The sequence below is a fragment of the Ursus americanus genome, chromosome 3, assembly GCF_024610735.1.
Source record: "Ursus americanus isolate L20-20 chromosome 3, mUrsAme1.1.p, whole genome shotgun sequence".
Classification (NCBI taxonomy): Eukaryota; Metazoa; Chordata; class Mammalia; order Carnivora; family Ursidae; genus Ursus; species Ursus americanus.
The window spans coordinates 14,981,308-15,005,620 of NC_142129.1; the positions used below are offsets into that span (position 1 = coordinate 14,981,308).

Genomic DNA, 24,313 nt, shown 5'->3' on the forward strand with positions numbered 1-24,313 from the left:
TCCCTTGTATCTGCCCAGCTGCTTTAGTCTCATGAAATCAGAGCATGTTTGACGTCATGTCTGTACATGTCCAGTGACTGTGGCTTGCTTGGTTGGGTTCTCCAGCTTGTTCTTCATCAGGAATGACAGGCTGCGTGTTAAGTCTTACAACCTGTTAATATACTTGAATACAATGTAATATTGATGTGCAGTCTGGCTCGGTGTGTTGATTTTGGTGTGAATGGAGGATAGAAATGAAGAAGGGGGAAAGAAGATGGTAGGAGAAGTAGAGGAAGAATGGAGTGGAGTGTAGAAGGAAGAAGAACAGGGAAAGGTGAGGTGAGGAAGGAGAAGGAGCTCATGCTGTGAGGTGGGCCATGCATCCTCTGCTCATCATGGTGGTGCCATCACCCCCTGAGGTGGTGGGGAGAAGCTGAAGTCTTTGCTCTCCTAACTCCCTCCCTCCCCTAAATAAGGAAACATTTATTAATTCATTCAACAAATAATTATTGAGCACTCATTATGTACAGGCACCTTTAGAAGATTTAAGAGTTATCTAGTTCAATGACATGGTTCTGACCTTCAAGGAGGTTAGATTCTAGTAGGGTAGACACAAGTCATGTTTTCTTGGTAGCTGTGATAAGAATGGTTGAACCAGAGTTCTATAAGAGTGACTTTTTGGGATGATGAGGGATGGATTTGGAAGGATATGATTTAGAGGTACACACTCAGGAGGGCTGTTGTCTGGAGATGGAGGGAGGCGTCCTCCTGGTGGAAGGTGTGAACACAGGTGGAGAGGTCAGACAGCCCACCGATGTTCAGCTTGGCTGGTAATTTGTGTAATGGGAGGAGGAGGTAATTATGCTAGGAGATGAGGTTGGGACAAGTGGTGAACTTTATTTGTGGGACGACAGTAGTCCAGAGGAGAGAGGAGTTTCTTGTAGACATGTTACTTTTCTTCCTTTTGACAAAATTACTACATAGTAACTACAAAGTGGTCAGTTACAAGAAGCTTATTAAAAGAACTACTGAAAGCTTTACTTCTTGGATTTTGTGGCATTTTTGATACTTGTAATGTGTCTTTTCAGATTTTTCTACAAATAATTAGAAAACATTTTAGAAGTATCTTTAGAATATCAGATATATATATATATATATATATATAGCATGGATTAACTGTCATAACTGTCACAGAGGATATATATTTAATGAATTTGGTGTCCTTTGTTAGGGATCCGTGTATTTGCAATAGCTTTTGGGGTAAAATTCACCCACTGTAAATGTACGGTTCAACAGTTGTAGTACGTATGGAGAGTTGTGCATAAGTGTCCCTACTGTTATATTGTATTTTTAAGTGGACAGGAATGCTGTCTTTTGCTCTCAATGTTTGTCTTTGAGCCAAAGGAAGGATGACCTCATTGAGAATCTTCATTTAGATTTGGCCTTGGTTTCTTCTTTGTAATTATCAGAGAGAGAGGGTTGGGGTGATTACTTGTCCTCTGAAAGTGTTCTTATGGAGCTCTGTCGTAAAAGTAAAAGCCCTCCATTGATCCGTGGTGGACACTTGGGAGAGCACTCACCTTGTGTATCCTCTAAGGGGTTATGTTTCCCACCCAGGACCTGCCTGACCCTGGCCTCCTCAGCAGGGCTCTTTCGCCTCTCTTGGCCTAAACTAGATATTTGGAGAAACTGAGGTATCTGTTGCCAATGATCCTTTTCCCCCCAAAGATTCTTGTGCTTATATCCTGATGTTACAGTTTAGGTCTTACTCAGTTGTAGGTTTTCATGGCAGGCCTTGGGGACTATTTAGAGCAATACATGGATGATTCTCCCTTTAGATGGGGCTACTCATGACGTGTGCTTCTTTCTTTCCTCTTTTGGGTTTTTCTGTTTCTGATTTTTCGTTCTCTCTCTACATTCCCCAAGTTTAGCTTTTGAGAACTTCCTTCCTACCCTCCCTTCCGTCTTTCCTCTCTCCTTCCCTCTATTCCCCCGTCCCTTAATCCCTCCCTTCTTTCCTCCTTTCTCTTCTTTTCTTTCCCACTCATATTTTCTTTCCCTTGAAAACCCATGTTGCAGTGTGGTCCTATTGGAGCCCATTTGGCCAGGCCAAGTTGGCCATTGGTGTAACTCAGCAGGGCAGTCAGGGTGTCTGGATTTGTTCTAATGGTCTTGTGAACTAAAGAAGCCCCTCCCCATGTTTATTATCAAGGTCACCGATCAATAGAGAAAACAACTGGATGTAACTTAAACATTTGTTTTTTAAAAGAATGAAAGACACAGAGTGATTCTGTCTCCAGTTTTATTTTTTATTTTTATTTTTTAAAATATTTTATATATTTGTCAGAGAGAGAGAGAGCACAAGCAGGGGGAGGCAGAGGGAGAAGCAGGCACCCCCTGAGCAAGGAGCCTGATGCAGGACTTGATCCCAGGACCTGGGTTCATGACCTGAGCTGAAGGCAGACACTTAACTGACTGGGCCACCCAGGCATCTCCTGTCTCCAGTTTTAAAAATTAACATTAGGAAGAGGAAAACCGAATAATAATTTCAAATGTATTTAGATTCTTCATTATGGGAAGTTAATGGAAGAGGAAAGAAAAAATAATAGGGAAAAGAAAGGGGAGCAGCAGGACATGTTTACTAAATACTGAGAAAGAGGCTCTCTTATTACGAATTTTAAAATAGAATTTCTTAGATGTGGAAGGAGAGTTAAATATAACCAGACTTTGTTATAAGAAATATTTTACTTCCTACATAAAATTTTAATACATGGGGATTGTGAAAATCTTTTCCGCCCCATTATTAGTGGTGAAAACCCTTTACTTACTGCATTGAAAAATTGAGGTAGGAGACCTCAGTTTATAGGGGAAGATGTCATCTAGTTTTGCTGAGTAACATCTTAAGGCCTTTTAAAATATTACTGCTGAGAGTTTTAAAACTTTGTGTTTTACCATTAGGGGCTTGGCAAAGAGAAAAAAACCTAGGAATGTCCAGATCCACTGCTGTTCCTCTGTTCTTTCGTAGTCTGGGCCTGATTTTACAAAATGATTTTGGGAGCTGCTGTCACAGTTTGGCAGAGCACAGGCTCTGCTTTGGGGACCAGAAATGTGATGCCCACATTATTCATAATGAAACTAAACTGCGTTTGGTGGTTGGCTTTGGTTTGTAGTGCTGGCGAGAAGAGCTGTGCAGGAGTACATCATCACATCCATCAAAGAGGTGTTGAGGATTCACTTCAACCGTGCGGTGGAGCTCAAGGTGGGTCCCTGTGGCACGGGAGCTCAGGCTGAAGGCATGTCATGGTTCTAGAACACTCTCCTCTCCTCCCTCCTTCTCTTGGTGAACACCTGCTCGTTCTTGGATAGTCACTCGCACGTAGCTTCATCAGGGAAGCCCTGATCCCACCTGAGGCCAGGTATAGTCCACTGGAGGGATGTGTTGGCAGAATTGGAACAAAAAGGCTCTAAGACCAGTTGGGGATGATGGTGTGATGATTTCGCTTCCCTTGATTTACTTAAAAGGACTTGGATTAGAATTTTAATTAGATTTTAGAGTGAGTGCATATGCATATTTCTGTACACTCAGTGGGATAGAGATAGATTTCCATACGTTTTACGGTGGACCCTGTGTTCCTACCTCCTCTCCGCTGATGAGGGCAGAAAGCTATGCTCTGCTCCTGAACAGAGCCACGAGCCCATGTGGCTACTGAGCAAATGAAATGGGGCTTGTCTGAATTGAGATGTGCTGTAAGTGCAAAACTGACACAAGATTTCAAAGGCTGAGTGAGAAAAGAAATGTAAACTATCTCACTAATAATTTTTTACGTTGACCACATGTTGAAATATTTCAGATGTATTGGGTTAAAAAAAATAATTTCACTTGTTTCTTTTTATGTTTTTTAATGTGGCTACTAGAAATTTTAAAATTGCATATGTGGCTCATGAATTTCTTTTGGACATGCCTGCTCAACAGAATAAGTGTTCCTCTCTTTGTGGATTAAATATGACGACTTTGAATTCTCCATAACTCATTATTCAGTTTGCATTATTGGCTGTTCTTTTCGTGCTGCCTTTGCTCTTGTAATTTTATGCTGTTCTTGAGAAGGTTGGCAGATCTGTAAAAGGGATAACTAAAATAAAATTTTGATTGTCTATGCTGCCCTCCCCCTTCATTTAAAGCTACCTGTTTATTTTTCAACTTACTTGCTCTGTTATTTTTCTACTTCATGCAACTTCTTTTAATTTTGAGTTACAGTCCTCTCAAATTTGATAATTACTGTCTTTTGTGTTTTTTAATTTTCATAGGTTTATGAACTATTCGCTGACTTCACTTTCCTGGTAACATCTGGGCCTTTCGTTTACACGGCAATATCCGTCATAAATGTACTTATAAACAGTAAACTTGTACGTGACCAAACTCCTTTAATCCTGGCTGTGAAACCTTCCTTCCTTGTGCCAGAGTCCAGGTTCCAAGTTCACACGGGTGAGAAAACTGAGCATAGTTGTTTCAATTGATTTGTAAATAAAATTTCATTTTATTTTTTATGTTGTTAAAAAAATGGGGGAGGATTTTAAAACATATATTTAAGTTAAAAAGAAAGCCTTTATAATTACAGAAAACTTCTAGCATATACGAAAGTGCACAGAATAGTTAGTTGAATGAGCCCCCATGTACTCATTGCACGGCTTCGACAATTTTCACCTCCTATATACCCTCCTCCCACATTATTTTGATACAGCATCATGTCATCTTACCCATAAATATTTCAGCCCATGCCTCTAAAAGATGAAGATTATTGAATACACTCACGCACACATATCCATACTTGAAAAATTATTGACATTTTCCCAATTTTGTTCCATCTGTTCCCCACAGTGTTTTTTGAGGAGTTTAGAGTGTTTTCAGACTGAATGTTTCAGTCGGTTATATCTTTTGATGCTCCCATTGTTATCTTTTTCCCTTTTAAAATGATGCACGTCACCTTCACATTGTATGTATTCATTTGGCGCAGAGTTGGCTTTCTACATTTCCCTGCTGCGAGACCCTAAATACTACCTCTCGATACTTAATCCTGTGCTATGGAGGCGTTCATTGAGTTACATAGTACTTTTCGCCTCCTCATTCCTCAATCCTAAACCAGCACCTGGTTTATGGGCCTGTGATTGCTGTCCTCCTCTTAGTTCTTCAGTTCGTGCCTCAGAGTGTGGATACTGGCTTCTGCAACTTCACCCAGCGCATTGAGAAAGGCCTGATGATAGCTCTTTCTGAAGTGAGAAAACACCACCAGGGGACACATAACTTCACCGTGCAGGTGAGGATAGCGCTGAATGCAGAACAAGGTGCTTTGTCCTTTGAAGACGGACTCGTGTTTCACGTGTTTCCTTGAGGCCACAATTAACTTTTACTAATTCCCTCTCGTGGAAGAAGTTCAGTTCACATGAATCAAGGTCGATCTCTTTCCGGGGCACCGAGTTCACGTAGCGTGAATAAGCTAGTCACATTTGAAGATTACAGAGCAGTAGGATAACCACGGAGCCCAGATGTGGTGAGCTGGAGAGAGATGAGCATATGCCCGAAACACAAGAATGTTCTAAGAAGAGATGGTATCAACCTAAATACCCCGTGGGGGGAATACCTCAGTACACTGGTGTTTCATGTTACAGGATACCATGAAATGCAGTGCTTCACTCTAAAAACAGAATCTAGCGACTCAGTAATGAACCGGCTTTGTGTGTATTGTATGGAAATCCTTGATGTTATTTTTTTTTTTTTTGTGGCTATTTTTTCTCCATATTCTTTGTTCTCTCTGTCTAGAATTTATATTAAATAGATTTTTGTGCATCTGGAGCCACCTTTTGTAATTCTTATGTTTTCTTGTAATACCATCTCTTTTTAAATTCCCCATTTTTACACATTTTCTAAACTTTGTGTCATTAATTTTGTCTTCAGCTGAGTCCATCATGTTTTTCAGTCCCTCTGCTGAATTTGCTTTCAGCTCTCTTTTTTCTGTTGTTCTTGGCTCTTTTTTCATGGTGATTTCTCCTGCAAAGATGCAGGGTTATCTTGAATGATGATGTGGTATCACCTTGAAAGTCTCTGAGGACATTAATGAGAATTTGTTAGAAGTTGCCTTCTGGTTCCCAAGTTGTCTCTGTTTTCTTCATGGCCATTGTTCCTCTGTTGATCTTGGTCCTTGGCGTTCAGGCTCCTAGTTTTCTGTAAATATTTGGAGTCTGTTGGTTAGTCGCCGTTAGGAGTGAAGAAGCAGGTTGTTAATTTTGGCAGCTTGGCCCTTCAGCTCTGGCTTCTGTGTCTACGTCTGCCCTGTCTCCCAATGGGAGGATTCCCAGAGCACTGGGTCCCGGGCACAGGATGCGGATGATGCGGCCGACTGGAACCCCTGCCCCAGCGCAGAATAAGGATTTCTGGGGATGGAGTGCTTCAGTGTACTTTTCACAGCAAAGCTGCCTTTTCTTTCGTTTTCTTTCCTTCTCTGTCTCTTGTGTGCTGCTACCTTTTTGTTAGGGGCCAAACCCACAGTCTTTTTGCCTGCTCTGACGGGAAGCTCCTTTTTCTTGGGGAGCGGTTCTTTGGGCTGGTCAGGGCCAGCACCTCTGTGTTGGCCTGCCTGTGGCAGTTAGAAGGAAAGAGGAGGGAGAAGGTCAGCTCAGCTCCTTGGTACTTGGGCTTTGATTAATGGTACTGATTGCTGTTCATGGCCTCCTCTGGTGTACGTTCCTGAGAGCTCTCCCGGGGCCCCCCCGGGAGCTGGCTCTCTGCTCTGGCACTCTGGGCCTGTGTATGATTTGGGTCTCAGTTCCCTCAGTTCTGCTTTATATCATATGATCCCATCCTCTCTCCATCTTCCAGGCATTTGACAGAATCTCTGATTTTCTTCCATTCTCAGAGCTGTTGTGGATTTACTCCCCTTTGTTCAACTTATTGTTATTTCAGTGGGATTTGGGGTGGGAGGGGCAGGGAGGGACCATAATTACATGTGTTCTGTTCATCACTTCATGTGAAAAACATTTTCAGTAAACTGAGAATTTTAAGTATTGCAAACGGGAACCAGGATGTGGAGCCAGTTCTTTCCTTTGAAAAACGTTACCTCTTTAAAAAAAAAAAAAAGGCATGAGAGAACTTGTGAGAGAGAAATCATCAGCTTTTAGCTCAGTGTTTCGCTTTCTTTTAGAAGCTTATCCCATCTTCCTTCTTTTTAGATCTTGAATATCACCATGGGTGCTTCAAGGCCGGCTCCTCGGCGGGGCCCCGTGAACATTGTCTTTGCGGTCAGAGGCACGCAGGGGTTTTTGAACGGGACGGAAGTGAGCCAGCTGCTCAGGAACTTGAGCGTGGTGGAGTTCAGTTTCTACCTGGGGTACCCCGTGCTCCAGATCGCCGAACGTGAGTACGGCTCTCTCGCGAAGCGCTGGGAAAGTGGCCACAAGTATTTTCATTGCTGGACCTCTTTTGAAATATTTGGCTGAAGTCCAGAGTATAAATCAGATAAAATCGGAGCTTCTCAGAGTCCTTTCAGGATGGGCCTCCAGAGAGAGCCCTCCTCACCCACTGGCCTTGCTTTAGTATTGTCCTTAGAGAGTAAAGGGCACTCTTAAAGACTATACCGGTTCTGAAAAAGGTAAAACCAGAGGCACAGAGAACAGACCTGTGGTTGCCAGGTGACGGGTGGGAGGAGGGCTAGACTGCAGAAGAGCAGCAGAAGGCAATTTTGGGGGGCTGATGGGCCTGTTCTGTATCTTTAATGTGGTGGTGGTTATGCAACTTCGTGCATTTGTCAAAAGCCATAAAACCATACACCAGAAAGAGTAAATTTTACTGCATGTACGCATAAAACTAAAAAAAGAATAATAAGTGAAAACAAACAAAACCTTTCTTCCTGGCTGAAGCAATTAGAATCATGGTGCAAACGGAGCGGGGTGGGGGTGGAGAAAACATTTACTTCAAAAAACAGTAGATTCCAGGGTTGAAGTCAGGCCAAAAAACCATCAAATTCCTTTTCAAAAATGGAACAGCCAAATAGTTTAATGATTTATGTGTGTGCGGTTAATTAAATTAAAAAGGATAGCTTGTCAGATGCAAAAATAGGCAGGGATAAAAATTGTTCTTTACAAATAACAATTTGTTGGTTCTGTGGTTGGTTCTGTGCAGTGCAGGTATGGATAAAATAGTAAGTATGCTGGATAGCAGGGGTACCCTGGGACTGTCCCAGGCAAGCCAGGATATAGGGTCACTTTATCTGGAGTCATTGCTGGGAAATCCTAGGGCCCGGGGGAACGCAGTGTGAAATCTCACTGCTCTGGAACAATGAGATTTCAAGGGGAACTTGTGGGCAGGCGGGCTCTGTGTGAAGCGGTGTCCCACATGTCACTGGAGCCAGCCTTTCACTTCTTATTCTCCGCCTTTCTCCTGGAGACTCTTGTGCTCAGAAACTGCATAGTGTCCGTGCCTTCACACCAGTCTGGCATTTTGTTCTAACACTTTTTGCACTAAAAGGTATAGTAAAGGCAAAGTACTGTGACTTACTGGGTACTCCCTAGACTTACTTCTTGATGCGTGCAAACATGTTTTTACAGATCTCCCTCCTTTCCTTTTGATAGCCTTCCAGTACCCACAGCTGAACTTATCTCAGTTGTTGAAGTCCTCCTGGGTGAGAACAGGTATGTCTGACTTACATAATGTTTTGGGAACTGTAGAATAAAAAGTCTGTACAGGTGTATTGAGCCTTTCTTGTTTCTGAGTCCTAAATTCAGGGCATCATGTCCCTTAAGTTCTTGGCAAAGAATGAATGAGAAGGGAATTCAGATTCAGCTGTGGGAATGTGTCCCACTGAGTTATGGCACAAAAAGGATTGGCTTTCTTTAAAATTCATACATCAAGTCCAGGGGAAGGTCTAACAAGAATTGACAGTCTTCTGATCCAGAACAGGACGGAGCTCCAAAGCAAGGATCTCTAGCTCTCTGTTTTTTTTCCCCCCTATAAAAGCCTTATTTGTTTGGTTTTATAAGGATGAATAAGGAAGCTCGGTGAGCAAATAAGAAGGTTTTTTTAAGAAGTCTTGTGGGCCTGGGTCAGATATTTATAGCTTTGGCATTACAGATAAAGGTTTCCTAACTGGGTAATCAAAGTGTAAGAGATAGTGACACGTTCACTGTGTGCATAGCGTGTGAGTGGCACAGTAACTGGTCGTGGGGAGGAAGCGTGTGCCGTGGTGACGATCACCGTTTATGGCTTCTCAGACCCTGCAGGTTCTCCCTGCTTCACATACAACACCCCGTGTAAAGGTTCCAGCTCTGCACGGTACAGCGGCCCCATTTTCCAGATCATTTTCATAGCTTCGGAGACTCGTCCACAGTCCTCTCTCAGAGCGGATTGGAGCCAGTTCTGGCTGAAAAGCCCAGGGGTTTTTCTCTGACGATACGCTGACAAGCCCATTATCTGTTTGATAATCTTGTTTACAGCAGATGTTTTAAGATAGGCCCCCTATCTCGGGTCAGTTTATGCGTGTACGTCTTGAGTCTAGATAAGATATGAACTCAGAGCATTTCCAGAAGTTTTGAAGTAAGAGTGGATAAAATGTTTGCTCTTGTGTGGGAGTTCTTAGCTCCAAAGCTTCTATGCTGCAGAGTTCCTGGGCCTTCGGGCCACCAGTCCGTGTAACAGACCTTGGAATTGTAAGACCCCTGAGCAGCGCTTCCTGGCTCCCTTGACCCCGTTCATGTTCACTTTTTCTCCTCTTAATGTCTCCTCCCTAGGGACGGGCACTTTATAGGAATCCTACATTAATTTCTCCTCTACAGGAACTCATTTTTTCTCCATTGCTAACTTGTTTTGGGGCCTGCGTGTGTTTCATTTTGTAAATGTAGTTCTCCTGGGCGTTGTCGAGAAGCAGCTCCAGAATGAAGTGTTTCAGGCGGAGATGGAGCGCAAGCTGGCCCAGCTGCTCAGTGAGGTGTCCACCCGGAGGCGGATGTGGAGAAGGGCCACCGTCGCTGCTGGAAACAGCGTGGTGCAGGTACTCTAAGAAGGCCAAGGGAGGAGGGAGGGAGGGGCAGAGAGTTGTCTAGAAACACGTGGTATTTTCATGTGAATAGAAAATGCCGTGAGAAAATTCTAATTTGGACTGATAGCTCTATTAGGTAGCAGGTGAACGCGGTAGCATTTCAGTTCGACTAGAGTCTAGACAGATAGACCCGTGGGGAGCACGGCAAGAGAATTGTGTCACTGGGTTGCCGTGCCATCAACATGACCTTATTTTTTGGAGTTTTTTAATTACCAAAAATGTAGTCAATTTATGCAGTGGTAAGTATTATTAATAGCATCATAACTATAAATCATCCATCTGGACCCTTAAGGGATCTGAGAGAGGAGAATTTTGTGTCCTCCCTTCTAGTACTTCATCCTCCCTGCCTCCTGCCAACCCTGGTTGTTTCATGTTACCCAACCGTCTCCCCTTCTGTTTTGTTGTTGTATTAATTGAGGTAAAATTGATATATAACATTGTCTTGGTTTCAGGTGTACAAGGTAAGGATTTGATGTTTGCATACACTCCAAAGTGACCACTACAGAAGTCTGGTTACCATCTGTCACTCTACAGTCCATTTTGTAAACTAGGAGGAAGGTTATGAACAACAGATTAATTTGAATCAAAAAGTGACCCATTAAAAATGCACATGCTTGCAGAGAGTTGGAGGTTTGAGCTGTAATTTATTCCCATCTCAATGTGAACTCTGTTATTTTGGATTTGTTTCTTTATTGACTGCTGACTTCTAGAGCTAGGAAAACGGGCTATTTAGAGCTATGGCATCTCAGAGACAGGAAAGTGGGGTGAAAGGAAGTGCAGAGAGGTGGGTGGTTTAGAGGCATCAGAGAGAAAGATGCACAGCTGACCTGGGTGGGGGTGGCGGGGATTTGCCTTGAGCTGGCATCATTGTCCTGTGACCCTCTTACCAGTTTTTCCCCATAAACATTGCCCTTGATTCCCTCTCCCAGAGTAGTTCTTTTGCCATCTGCAGTCGAGTATAGAGACATTTTAAAAAACTAATAAAAAATCAAGAGTAACATTAAATAAGCATAAAACAAAGAAGAAATTAAAATGACTTGTAAAAGCCTTGCCTTATTTAGCAGCCCTGGCTTCACATAGAGCTCAAGGTCTTGGTGGAAGTTAATTTATGCACATAAAACAGTTATAGAGCACCATAAAACTACCTAATAAAGTGCTGTGTTGCGCAGATTCCCTCAGGTAGGAATGTGAGGTCTGTGGAAGTGAACCAAGCCACCCCAGCCAGCGGTGCCATCTGATGGATTGCACAGGGACCGTGCCCCACATCTCTTCTCCCTTAGAGTGGCCCAGTGTGGAGAAGTAGACAGGGATTCTTGTGCAACAGTGCAGGACTCTTTATCAAAATATTATCTGTAAAAGTGAAAACATTACAGCAACCTAAATGTCCAGCAGTTGGAGAATGAGTAAATAAATTATAGTGAATCTTTATATGTTGAAATGTTATGTAGCCATTGGCACTTTTAAAAAATGATTGAGGGTGTACCTGGGTGGCTTAGTCAGTTAAGCATCCGACTCTTGATTTCAGCTCAGGTCATGATCCCAGGGTCATGAGATTAGACTCCGTGCTGGGTCTGGAGCCTGCTGAAGATTCTCTCTTCCCCTCCTTCTGTTCTTCTCTTCCCTGGGCCCCTCCCCCACTCACTCACTCTCAAATAAATAAAGAAATGAGTGAGTGAGTGAGGTAGTGAACAGAGATTACCAAAGAATGCATGCAGTGTCATCCAAATATTAATATGAAACCTATGAAAAAAATAATGGAAATATGCCAAAGTGTTTATAATAATTTTCTTTGGTTGATTGAACTTCAGGAGATTTTCATTTTATTTTTTATATGTTTTGTGTCTTTTTCAAAATTTCTCCCATGAGCATGTAATTGTACAGTGAACATGTGATTCTAATCAGAAAATAATTTTAAAAATGAAATTGAAAATGTTGCCCAAAATGATGACTCCATTCTACTACTGTTGTATGGATTCCAGATATGAATCTGATAAGAAGTTATCTAGAGGGGCGCCTGGGTGGCACAGCGGTTAAGCGTCTGCCTTCGGCTCAGGGCGTGATCCTGGCGTTATGGGATCAAGCCCCACATCAGGCTCCTCCGCTATGAGCCTGCTTCTTCCTCTCCCACTCCCCCTGCTTGTGTTCCCTCTCTCGCTGGCTGTCTCTATCTCTGTTGAATAAATAAATAAAATCTTAAAAAAAAAAAAAGAAGTTATCTAGAAAGGATGCTAGAATTAGATTTACTGACTATTGCCTTCAGATTGGACAAGTTTGTAAGATCTTTAATTACATACTCAAATATATGGGAACCTGGTTTCTGCAAGGTGAAACCATTTCTAAAATGTATCAGAACTCTTTAGTGTAATAAACATTCAAATAGTTATTTGATAGTATTCCATTCTAAGGGCTAATAAATTAATCACTACAGCCCAGTTTGGGAAGGGAGAAGGTGGTTAGGGAATAGAAGTGGTCAGGGAATTAGCCTAGAAATAGCAAACAAAGGGCAGGATAGATGAGAGCTTCTCAGGATGAGGAGGTAAAGAACAGATTCTCCAGGGATGAGGGTTTGGACCGGTTTGTTAAGGATCTTTATAAATAACCTGGAAGAATGCATTCACAGTGAAATCATGAAATTGTTGATTTGCCAGAAGTTTCCAGTGGTGAAGAAGGAGTCCAGCAGCTGGGTCCAGAATGCAGGGCTGTATTACAATTCTGTACACGTGGCTAGAAAAGTAGCAGCTGCATTTTGCCAATGGCAAATGTAGACACCAAAAATTCAGATTGCTTGTACAAAATAGAGGGCTTGGACTTGTTGTTGATATTTCCTTAGTCAGTCCTGCATTTTGCTGGAGTCTCAAGGGGCAGTAAAATCGTTGTATATTATTAGAGAAGCAGCAACAAAATAGAAACGTGTATTTATGTAAAACTATGATACAGCAAGTATGCCAGTTTCTGAAGTCCTAATGTGAAAGGACTACCTATAACACCAGACGGAGATCAATTCTGGGGCAAATCAAAGTACTGCTTAACCTAGGTGATTGTGAGTTTATGCACAACTTTCTAGCTTGATTGAAAGATAATTGACATATGACACCATATAGGTTTAAAGTGCACAATATAATGATTTGATATATGTGTATATTGCAAAGTGACTGCCACAATAAAATTAGTTAACACATCCATTACTCACTTAGTTACCTTTTTTGTGGATGTGGTGAGAATTTTTAAGATCTATACTCTCAGCACCTCTCAAGTATATAAAACAGTATTAACTATGGTCACTATGCTGTACATTAGACCCCTGGAACTTACTCATCTTACAACTGGAAGCTCATGCCCTTTGACCACCATCATGCATTTCTCCCACCCGCTACCCCTAGCAACTACCATCTACTCTCTATTTTTATGAGTTTGGCTTTTTTAGATTCCACAGATAAGTGAAATCATACAGTATTTGTCTTTCTCTGTCTGACTTATTTTGCTTTGCATAATGCCCTCTAGGCCCATCCATGTGGTTGCAAATGGCGGGATTTCCTTCTTTCTTATAACCAAATATTATTCCATACGTGTGTGTATGTGTGTGCATACGTGTTTGTGTGTGTGTGTATCATATCACATCTTCTCTATCCATCATCCGTAGATGGACACTTAGGTCGCTTCCATGTCTTGGCTGTTGTAAATAATGCTGCAGTGAACAGGGGTTGCAGATATCTTTTCAAGAGAGTGGATTTCTTTTCCTTTGGATATATACCCAGAAGTGGGATTCCTGGATCACATGGTAGTTCCATTTTGAATTTTTTGAGGAACGTCCATGCTGTTTTCCACAACGCCTGCACCAATTTACATTTCCACCAACCATACACAAGAGTCCCCTTTTCTCCATCTTCTTACCAGCACCCATCTCTTGTCTTTTTGATGATAGCCATTCTAATAGGTATGAGGTGATACCTCATTGTGGTTTTGATTTACGTTTCTCTGGTGATTAATGATGCTGACCTTTTCATATACGTGTTGGCCTTTTGTGTATCTTTTTCGGAAAAATGTCTATTCGGATCTCTTGCCCATTTTTAAATCAGAGAGCTTGGATTTTTTTGTTTTGTTTTGTTTTTTGCTACTGAGTTGTATGAATTCCTTATATATTTTGAATATTAACCCCTTATCAGATATATGATTTATGCCTATTTTCTCCCATTCCATAGGTTGCCTTTTCATTTTGTTGAGTCTTTCTTTTGCTGCACAGAAGTTTTTAAGTTTGATGTAGTCCACTTGTTTATTTTTGCTTTGTTGCTTGTGCTTTGAGTATTATATCCAGAAAATCATTGCCAAGACCAATGTCAAGGAGCCTTTCCCTTATGTTTTCTTTTAGGAGTTTTATGGTTTCAGGTCTTACATTTAAATCTTTCCATTGGATTATTTTTTTGTGAGTGATATAGGGGCCCAGTTTCATTCTTTTGGTTGTGAATATACAGTTTTCCCAACACCATTTATTGAAGACACTATCTTTTCCCCATTGAGTATTCTTGGCTCCTTTGTCACCAGGGTCTTCTGTGTTTCCATGTGAATATTAGTATTGGTTTTTCTATTTCCAAAATGTCATTGGAATTTTGATGACTACAGAGGGCTATAGATGGCGTCTATAGGTGGCTTTGGATAGTATGGACTTTTTTTTTAAAGAAAGATTTTATTTATTTATTTGAGAGAGAGAGAGAGAGCACAAACAGGCAGAGGGGCAGAGGGAGAGGGAGAAATAACCTCACTGCTGAGCAGGGAGGCCAATGTGGGGCTGGATCCCAGGACCCTGGGATCATGACCTGAGCTGAAGACAGATGCTTAACTGACTGAGCCACCCAGGTGCCCCAGGACAGTATGGACATTTTAACAATATTAATTCTTCCAGTCCATGAACACGAGGTATCTTTCCATTTATTTGTGTCTTCAATTTCTTTCATTAGTGTCTTAGAGTTTTTAGTGTACAGATCTTCTAATTCCTTGGCTAAATTTATTCCTAAGTATTTTATTATTTTTGATGCTATTGTGAATGGGACTATTTTCTTTATTTCTTTTTTAGATACTTCATTATTAGTATAGAGAAAACATGGGGGTACTTGGGTGGCTTGGTTGGACATTTGACTTTTGTTTTCAACTCAGGTCTTGATCTCAGGGTCATGAATTCAAGCCCTGCATTGGGCTCCACACTGGGCATGGAATCTATTTAACACACACACACACACACACACACACAACCCCCCCCCCATACACAACAGATTTTAATATATAACTTTACTGAATTTATTTATTCTAATAGTTTTTTGGTGGAGTCTTTAGGGTTTTCTATATATAATATCATGTCATCTGCAACTAGTGACATTTTGTTTCTTCCTTTCTGCTTTGGATGCCTTTTACTTCTTTTTTTTGCTTGATTGCACTGGCTAGGACTTCTAGTACTGTATTGAATAGGAGTGCTGAGAGTGGGCACTCTTGTCTTGTTTCTGATTTTACAGGAAAAACTTTCAGTGTTTCAACTCTATGTTAGCTCTGGGTTTGTCACATATGGCCTTTACTCTGTTGAGATATGTTCCTTCCACACTCAGTTTTTTGAGAGTTTATATCATGAGTGGAAATTGTATTTTGTCAAATACTTTTCCTACATCTGTTGAGATGATCGTATGATTTTTATCTTTTATTTATCAGTGTGATGTATCACACTTACTGATTTGCGTGTTAACTAGCCTTACAGCTCAAGGATGAATCCCACATGATCATAGTGCATGATCTATTTTTTAAAAGATATTTGTTTGTTTGTTTGTTTATTGATTTATTTATGAGAAAGAGAGAGAGAGAAAGAGAGCAAGAGCAAGCACAAGTGCAAGTGAGGGGAGGAGCAGAGGGAGAGGGAGAGGGAGAGAGAAAGAATCCTGAGCAGACGCTGTGCTGAGCGTGGAGCCTGATGTGGGGCTCAATCTCACAACCCTGAGATCATGACCTGAGACAAAACCAAGAGTCAGATGCTTAACCGACTGAGCCACCCAGGAGCCCCATGTTGCATGATCTTTTTAATGTACTGTTGCATTTGGTTTGCTAGTATTTTATTGATAATTTTTACATCTAATTCATCAGAGATATTCGCCTGTAGTTTTCTCTCTTTCTTTTCTTTTCTTTTTCTTTTCTTTTTTTGTAGTATCCTTAGTGGACTTTGATATCATGGTAATGTTGGTCTCATAAAATGAGTTTGGGAATGTTCCCTTCTCTTTATTGTTTTGGAAAATTTTGAGAAGAATTAGTATTAATTCCTTGAATGTTTAGTAGAATTCTGCAGTGAAACCATCTGGTCCTGGGGTTTTTTGTTGGAAAGTTTTTGATTACTGATACAGCCTTCTTAATTCTTACTGGTCTGTTCACATTTTCTGTTTCTTCATGATGCAGTCTCAGTAGGTTGTGTGTTTTCAGGAATTTGTCCATTGCTTCTAGGTTATCCAATTTGTTGGTGTATAATTATGTATTCTCTTATGATCCTTTGTATTTCTGTTATCTGTTGTAGTGTCTCCTCTTTCATTTATAACTTTCATTTGAGTCCTCTTTTTTCTTTGTTAGTCTAGCTAAAGATTCATCAATTTTGTTTATCTTTTCAAAGAGCCAACTCTTAGTTTTGTTAATTTTTTCTATTCTCTATTTTATTTATTTCTGCTCTAATCTTTATTATTTTCTCCCTTCTGCTAACCTTGGGCTTAGGTTTTTCCTTTTTTTTCTTAGTTCCTTGAGGAGTAAAGTTAGTTTTTTTTTTTTTAAAGATTTATTTATTTATTTCAGAAAGCAAGAGAGAATGCAGGCACACTAGAGGAAGGAAGGGCAGAGGGAGAGGGAGAGAGAGAATCTCAAACAGACTCACTACTGAGTGTGGAGCCTGATGCGGGGCTTGATCCCACAACCCTGAGATCAGGACCTGAGCTGAAATCGAGAGTTGGATGCTTAACTGACTGAATCACCCAGATGCCCAAGTTTTTTGCGATCTTTCTTTTTTCTTGATGTATGCATTTCTCGCTATAAACTTTCCTCTTATAACTGATTTGCTATATTCCATAAGTTTTGGTATGTTGTATTTCTGTTTTCATTTGTCTTGATATTTTTAAAATTTCCCTTTTGATTTCTTTTTTGGTCTGTTGGTGTTTTCAGGAGTATGCTGTTTTATTTCCATGTATTTGTGAAATTTCCAGCTTTTCTCCTAGCGGTCAGAAAAGATACTTGATATAATTTTTGTCTTCTTGAATTGGTTGAGACTGTATTTTGGCCCAACATATGGTGTATCCTAGAGAATGTTCTACGTGTGCTTGAGAAGAATGTATATTCTGTTAATACTGGATGGAATGTTCTGTAAATGTCTCTTAGTTTCCTTTAGTCTATAGTGTTGCCCAGATCTGTTTCCTTACTGATTCTGTGTCTATGTGATCTATCCATTGTTGAGAGTGAGGTATTAAAGAATTTATGAGATTTATCATCCTGAGAGCAGTGGTTCTCAAGTGGCAGTGATTTTATGTCTCCCCCCCCATACATTTAACAATGTCTGGTGACATTTTTGGTTGTCATAACTGGTAAGGGAGGGTATGGCTGTTGGTACTGGCATCTAGTGAGTGGAGGATAGTGATGCTGCTAAATTTCCTACAATACTTGGGATGGCCCCCCATTGAACCAAAATGGCGGGAGGGCCAAGGTTGAGAAACCTTGCCCTAAAAAAAGAGAAAATGCTGATAAGATTCAAGATGAGATTGGGTAGAACCAGTAATAGTTTCTGAGAACCAGGGATGTACCTAACCTTAACGATTCATGTTGGGAAGACAGCAGCGTTCTCCCATGATGTGCTGGAGCTGGTTGGTCACAGTTCTAGACTGCCTGGACTTGGCCACCCTGTGTTCTCTGTTATCGTACTTGCTCATTTGTCTCAGGGAAGGCTTTGAGCAAGATGAGGCACACTTGTTCTTCTGTACAGAGTAACTTTCATTGTCCCTCTTCCCATCGAGAGAGCATCGTGGGTGTTCTGGGATCCAGAGTGGTGTCATGAGCTCATTATGAGAATTGGAATGAATCCTGGATAACACATTCAAGATTGAGTGCCCTGAGCAAGGGCATCTGGAAATAGGAGCTTTGAAAATGCTAATGGTTTCTGTTATCTTTCAGGTGGTAAATGTGTCAAGGCTAGAGGGAGATGACAATCCTGTGCAGCTCATCTACTTCGTGGAGGATCAAGATGGAGAGAGACTCAGCGCAGTCAAGTCTTCAGATCTGATTAACAAGATAGATATCCAGAGAGCAGCCATTATCTTGGGTTATCGAATTCAAGGCGCTGTTGCCCAACGTAAGTGTGTGAGGCATAGACCCTAAGTAGTGTCTGTGCTGGGGTCAAAGGCCAGTTTTGTGTTTTTTTTTTTTTTTTTCTGACAATGAAATCTGAATTTAAAGCATTCTTATGTGCACAGTGTAGATTTATGTCTTAAACCCTTATTTATTATGGGGCTCTTGTATAAAACATCAGTTATTTGTTTGTTTGTTTTTAAAATATTTTATTTATTTATTTGAAAGAGAGTGCAAGCGAGAGAGCAGGAGCCGGGGGGAAGGGCAGAGGGAGAGGGAGAAGCAGGCTCCCCGCTGAGCAGAGAGCCCGATGTGGGGCTTGATCCCAGATCCCAGGACCCTGAGATCATGACCTGAGCCCAAGACAGGCGCTTAACCAGCTGAGTCACCTAAGCACCCCAAAATGTCAGTTGTTAAAATTCACTTGCCAAGTCCTTTATTTCAGCTGCTTGTAGTTGTAACCTGTGCTGCTGTTCTCCTACTCAGCATTTTGTATCCCCAGTGTTAGAGTGAGTTCTAGTAGCTTAACTTAACTGTAAGATTTTCCCCCTACTCCAATACTGTTTCTCTTTTTAAAAATTTTGTCTTATGTAAAATAGCTTGTTTTCTCTGTATTTATTCCAAAATCTTGTCTGTCATATTTTGAACGTTGGTGGGGACAGTTAGTCACACAGGAAGCTGGGAGGTGCCCTCTGCGTTTATTGGCTTCCTGCTGAGTTTTTTAACACAAAGAAGTCCTTGATCCTTACCCTTTTCAGTGCCGTTTCTCTCCCTCCCCATCCACACAGTACTTCACAATTTAGAAAGAGGTATTCTGGTATTTCTGTATTATTGTTGGAAGATACTTGGCTCCTGCCCCCGGCAGTGGTTGCTCCCAGTGTCTGATTTTTCAACTCCCCGATTTTGGGTATTTAAAATTAAGAAAAAGGAGAGGCACAGAAAAGTGTATTTCTCTAAATGTTCCTTTATGAATCAGACTGCTATTTTAATGTGTATGCTTTTGCTTACGAGCCAGAGAGCAATCCTTGTAGAGCTTGGTGATATTTGCTCCCAACAGTAAAGGGACAAGTAAGCGTTTAGAAGGAATGGAGCATCAGAGAATACTGAAAAGTTCTTTATAAAGAACACATAGGCTGCAAAGTCACCTTTATAAAATGACAGCTTCACAGTTATCCTCAGTAACAGAAGATTCTTTGTGACTTCTGTACTTGTCCCTGGAAACTAAGCAGGACGAGGGCTCGTGGGCACACTTTGTCTAATTCATACATGATGATGGGGAGAGTTTAAGCAAATAAGCCATTGGTGGTTTGTGTATTTGAGATATGATTGCATATTAGTATGTTCTGTTTCAAAGCAGTGAGAAAAAAAAAAAAAAAACAAAGCATTTACTTATATGTCTTCATCGAGGACATTTCTGATTGTAGGAGAGGTGCCCACTCCAGCTAAGCGCTTTGCCTCTGAAAGAAGACGAGTTGCTATAGGGTATGGGCACCTTTCAAGCTCCTTACCTCTGTACTTTGCACCTCTCTTCCCTCAGTTTCCTGCTAAAACCCACAGGATAAGGATTGTGGGATTGGAAGCCTCAGCCAACATCAGGCTCAGCCCCCAGGCAGCTGTAGACCCTGGTAGCTGGGCCTCTCCCAGGGTGTTACTAGGTTAGAACTAAGAAGAGCATCCAGTTGTCCCAGCTCCTTGGTTTGATTCTGTCAACTCCTCTGTATTGTCAGTTTTCATGCAAAATGAGCTATGTATGTAGACTCTATTCAGGCCAAATTTAAAAATAAGATTAATACTTTGTCCCGTTTTCCATTTCCCACATGGTCTCTGCTCTGTAATTTGTGCTTCCTTCACAGTGCTCATGCTTTAGAGTGCTTGCTCCCCTCCCTTGTCACTCTCAGAGGCCTGAACCCACACTCAAACCAGCACCAAGAATCTTTCTGTTGTTACATCTTTGAGCAGAAACATTTTGATCCCACAGTGTGTGCTAACCATTATGGAATATGAAAAGAGCATAAAACTTAGCCCCCTGCCCGTGGAGACTGAGCTGTATTTGAAAAGACAAGACTTAAGAGTCATGACCATATTAATGAGTAAAGTAGTGCGGTATATCAAGATGACACATTTATATAATAAAATGTTTTTTAAAATAGTAAGGTACCAGGGCGCCTGGGTGGCTCAGTCAGTTAAGTGTCTGCCTTGGGCTCAGGTCATGATCTCTGGGTCCTGGGATTGAGTCCTGAGTCCTGCCTCGGGCTTCCTACTCAGTAGGGAGTCTACTTCCCTCTTCCCTCTGCCCCTCCCCACTGCTCGTTCTCAATCCCTCTGTCAAATAAATAAATAAAATCTTTAAAAAAAAAAAAAGTAAGGTACTGTTCGCATGGCAAAGGCACCCAGAATGAAAGAACTTAGGCAAGGAGGAAACTCACCTTCTTATGGAGCAGTTTTTATAAAGTGATGATAACAGATGAGAAGGTTGGGCAGAGGGGAGGGGGACATTTTGGTCTGGGGCATCTGGTAATTGGAATCTGAGCTTTAAGGGGAGCTGGGTCCTTTGAGAGGATGGGTGCAGAATGAAGAGGATGAGGGCCCAGGACCGGGAGGTGACGTTAAGGAAATATGCTGATGAAGGAAGTGAAGGCAGAGTGCTTGAAGCGTATTCATCCAAGGCCACGGAAGATGGGAGGCCGAGGCAGTGGTTGGGGTGGTCAGGAGGGTGGGGAGCGGCAGATTCTGAGTAAGCAAGTCAGATGTCACGTACTTTTAAAATTGACAGCTGGTACCTTAAGTCTTGTTTCAGGGGTTTTGAGAGAAACACAGGTGAAGAAATTAAGGCAGTGTTCGTAGATTACTTATTGGGATTTCTGATGTTTAGTATGGAAGTGTTTCTGCAGTGAGATTAGGGTGGAGCTAGTAGAATACACGGGAAGTCAGGAGACGGGTAATTAACCTAGCTCTGCCATTGGCTGAGCCATGTTCCTTTAGACATGTCACATGTGTCACCATGGTCCTTCAGGCATTGAGGATGTAGTATTCTACGTTGTGTTTGTTTACCGTGTCACATTTCCAGCCATCAGGAGATCACAGGGCCTAAGCACTTGCCTTGACCTGAAATGACAAGGAGTTTCTAATAGAAAGTTTCTCATAGAAGAAGCCACGTTCCCTGCACAGAAGGGCTGTCCGGTAACTGAGTGCAGAGGAATTCGTGAACGACCTGTCTTCTCTGTCTGCAGCCTTGGACAGAGTGAAGAGGCCGTCTCCAGAGTCCCAGAGCAGCAACCTCTGGGTCATTGTCGGCGTGGTCATTCCAGTGCTGGTGGTGATGGTGATTGTCATCATCCTCTACTGGAAACTCTGCCGCACGGACAAGTTGGACTTCCAGCCTGACACGGTGGCCAACATCCAGCAGCGTCAGAAGGTAAGGGTGTAACCCCCAGCCTTCACACAGGCAGTCGTATGGGCTGGGGTGGGCTGAGTTCAGGCTTTTGATACTGGAAGATGGGACAGAGAGCTAACAGGGACATTTTTTGGTTCTAATGGTGCTGTCTCTTTGACTCACATGTGCTTACTGGAACCACGATTCTTCTCTAGTAGTAATTATATGCCAAGACGATGAAGCTGTATCAAGGCTTAGAAATGTTATGAGCGCCGAGTTCTGTGATTTTATTTATGAAATGATTAGTTCAAAGATCGCATCCATTTTTGTATGAATTCTGATCTATTTTAACCCTGGATATTTTCAAAGAGCAGTAGCCAAGGGAGGTTTTCTCAGATCTGTGTGTCTATTTCTTTCATACACTGTTCTACTGGACGGCATCTTTAGTTTCCATCCACCATACTGGAAACCCACTGTCTGCCTTGATCAAGACCACTTAATCATTAAAATAATGATACTATGTGCCTTAAACATTTTAACTAAAATATATAAGTGGGTTTGTGTTTGCCAATCTTTCGATGTACCCTGAGCCTTTTTTCTTTTATATTATATTTTTTGGACTGTTGGTTTACTGAGAGGATTCTGTTTGGGTTTTTTTGTAAGAAACAACATACCTAGGGGCACTTGGGTGGCTCAGGCAGTTAGTGTCCGACTTGATTTAGGCTCAGGTCATGATCTCAGGGTGATGAGACCAAGTCCCACATTGGGCTCTGTGCTGAGCATGGAGCCTGCTTGTGATTCTCTCTCTCCCTCAAAAATAAAAATAAAAATTAAAAAACTAAAAAAGAAACAACACCTATAACATCAGCTGCATTTTCCAGTTTGGGTTTCTTTAGAGAAGAGCAAGCATCCTGAGTGTAAGATTCTGTAGGTTTTTGTTGTTGTTTTTTTTTTTTTTAAAGCCCCCCTGACTCTGTAATCCTTTAGAACTAATTCACCTACACCTAATTTGACAGCAGTGTGTTTTTAAACATCTTTTTCATGTTGTACCAAAGCATCCCGTTTAGTTTTTATAATAATAGCAATTCTCACTTTTATGTTTCAATGATTTCTGCAATATTTAATTGTCACATACTAGTTTCAGAGCAAAGACATTGACTCTTGGTAAGTGTCGAGTTTTGGTTGATCTGGTGTGAGCAGAAACATGCCAAGGACCAGAGAAGAACTCAGTAGCTGCATACATCTAGTATACCAGGCAATGAGCCGTCACCAAGGGGATGGAAAGTGGTAACCCGTTGACTGTGGGTGTGAATGTGCACCCTCTGTGGGTCTCACACATTTAGAGGACTCACTTGACTCTAGAAATTTGGTAAGGAAAAGCAAGGAAGAGGCAGAAGAACAAGAGATAAAGGGTTGCCTGTTGACCTTTTAAATTTATTCTGTCTGGGTCTAAAAAGTTCTGCCCATTACAAACCTACAGCTGCTGAATGAAAAAATAGGTATTCTTAATTTATTGTACTTTTGTAAAAGTCAATGAAGAGTATTCTTTTTCTTATGAATTAACTAAAAATGCAAAATCATGACTAAATTTGCAAGCTGATGGTTATCAAGTGTATTGGAAGCAATTTATATATTAACATTATATTTATTACCCATCTGCATTTATTATTTACAGAGTGTGCTAAGATTGTTTTGTTAGACTAGATAATGCCATGGAAAACCCTGGAAAAAGTGCTGGAGGTCCTAAATCATTCATAGCGTGAATTTCACTGTAATAAGATCATCAATAAGTTTGGAAACATTTTTGTTCCGGTGAAAGAGTATCGTTACTCTTTGAGAGTTACTCTGAAGAGAGATTCACCCAGTGTGGACGGTTATGTATTCAGGTCTTTCATGTTCCAGGTTCCCTAACATAAATACTCCCTGTGGAAGCCTGTTCATCATCTGTTACTTCATTCAACTGTCAGAGGACAGCATCTCTTGAGCTCAAAATAGGCTACTCCCCAAATTTTCTCCTTCTCCCACTTTTACTTCCGAAATATCTTCATGCCCCAGATGTTGCTGTAAATCAAATGGACAGAATTTCAAATAGAACTTCCAGCCCTTGGGGTTGCTCTTGCTGTGCACGTGCTGGAGGATTTGGGCAGAGTCTTACAGCACGTTTGTCGGTAGGTCTTCTGTGTGGAGGAGTCCCTGAGGGAGTCAGTGTCTTCTGACCCGCATGGGGGGCCCTGAGCTCTGTGACATTTCAGAAGGGTGGTCTTTGTTTTGCTGGCTCAGGAACCGACTGTGTATAGATCTTGTCATGTGTTTATAATAGGAAAAGGACGGTCTCTGTTTAGTTTAGAAACAAATATCTCTACTTCATAAGCGTTTCTTTTAAGATTTACCTGGCAGTAGTGATGGGCTTCTAGCCCATCCCTTGGGACAATTTTAAAAGATGCTCGTTTCCCCTGGGACTACCAAAGTTCTTTTTCCTTCTTGTGCAGCTCTCTGTTGTCTCTCTCTCTGTTCTGCTCACCCTGCCCCCTGATCG

At 41.5% G+C, this 24,313-nt stretch overlaps 1 protein-coding gene across 3 annotated transcripts in view; it reads left to right on the forward strand.

Annotated features, from left to right (window-relative positions):
- KIAA1549 (KIAA1549 ortholog) overlaps positions 1-24,313 on the forward strand; it is a 134,580-nt gene that overhangs the window by 52,774 nt on the left and 57,493 nt on the right. For all 3 annotated transcript variants that reach the window (XR_015723806.1, XM_045793690.2, XM_087860797.1), the window contains exons 3-10: positions 3,150-3,238; positions 4,285-4,462; positions 5,161-5,291; positions 7,201-7,384; positions 8,599-8,658; positions 9,865-10,013; positions 18,231-18,408; positions 21,635-21,819. Coding sequence is in view for 2 of the 3 variants with exons in the window: in XM_045793690.2 (XP_045649646.2) it covers positions 3,150-3,238; positions 4,285-4,462; positions 5,161-5,291; positions 7,201-7,384; positions 8,599-8,658; positions 9,865-10,013; positions 18,231-18,408; positions 21,635-21,819 (1,154 nt within the window). In the remaining variant the exon portion in view is untranslated. The remainder of the gene's footprint in view (positions 1-3,149; positions 3,239-4,284; positions 4,463-5,160; positions 5,292-7,200; positions 7,385-8,598; positions 8,659-9,864; positions 10,014-18,230; positions 18,409-21,634; positions 21,820-24,313) is intronic.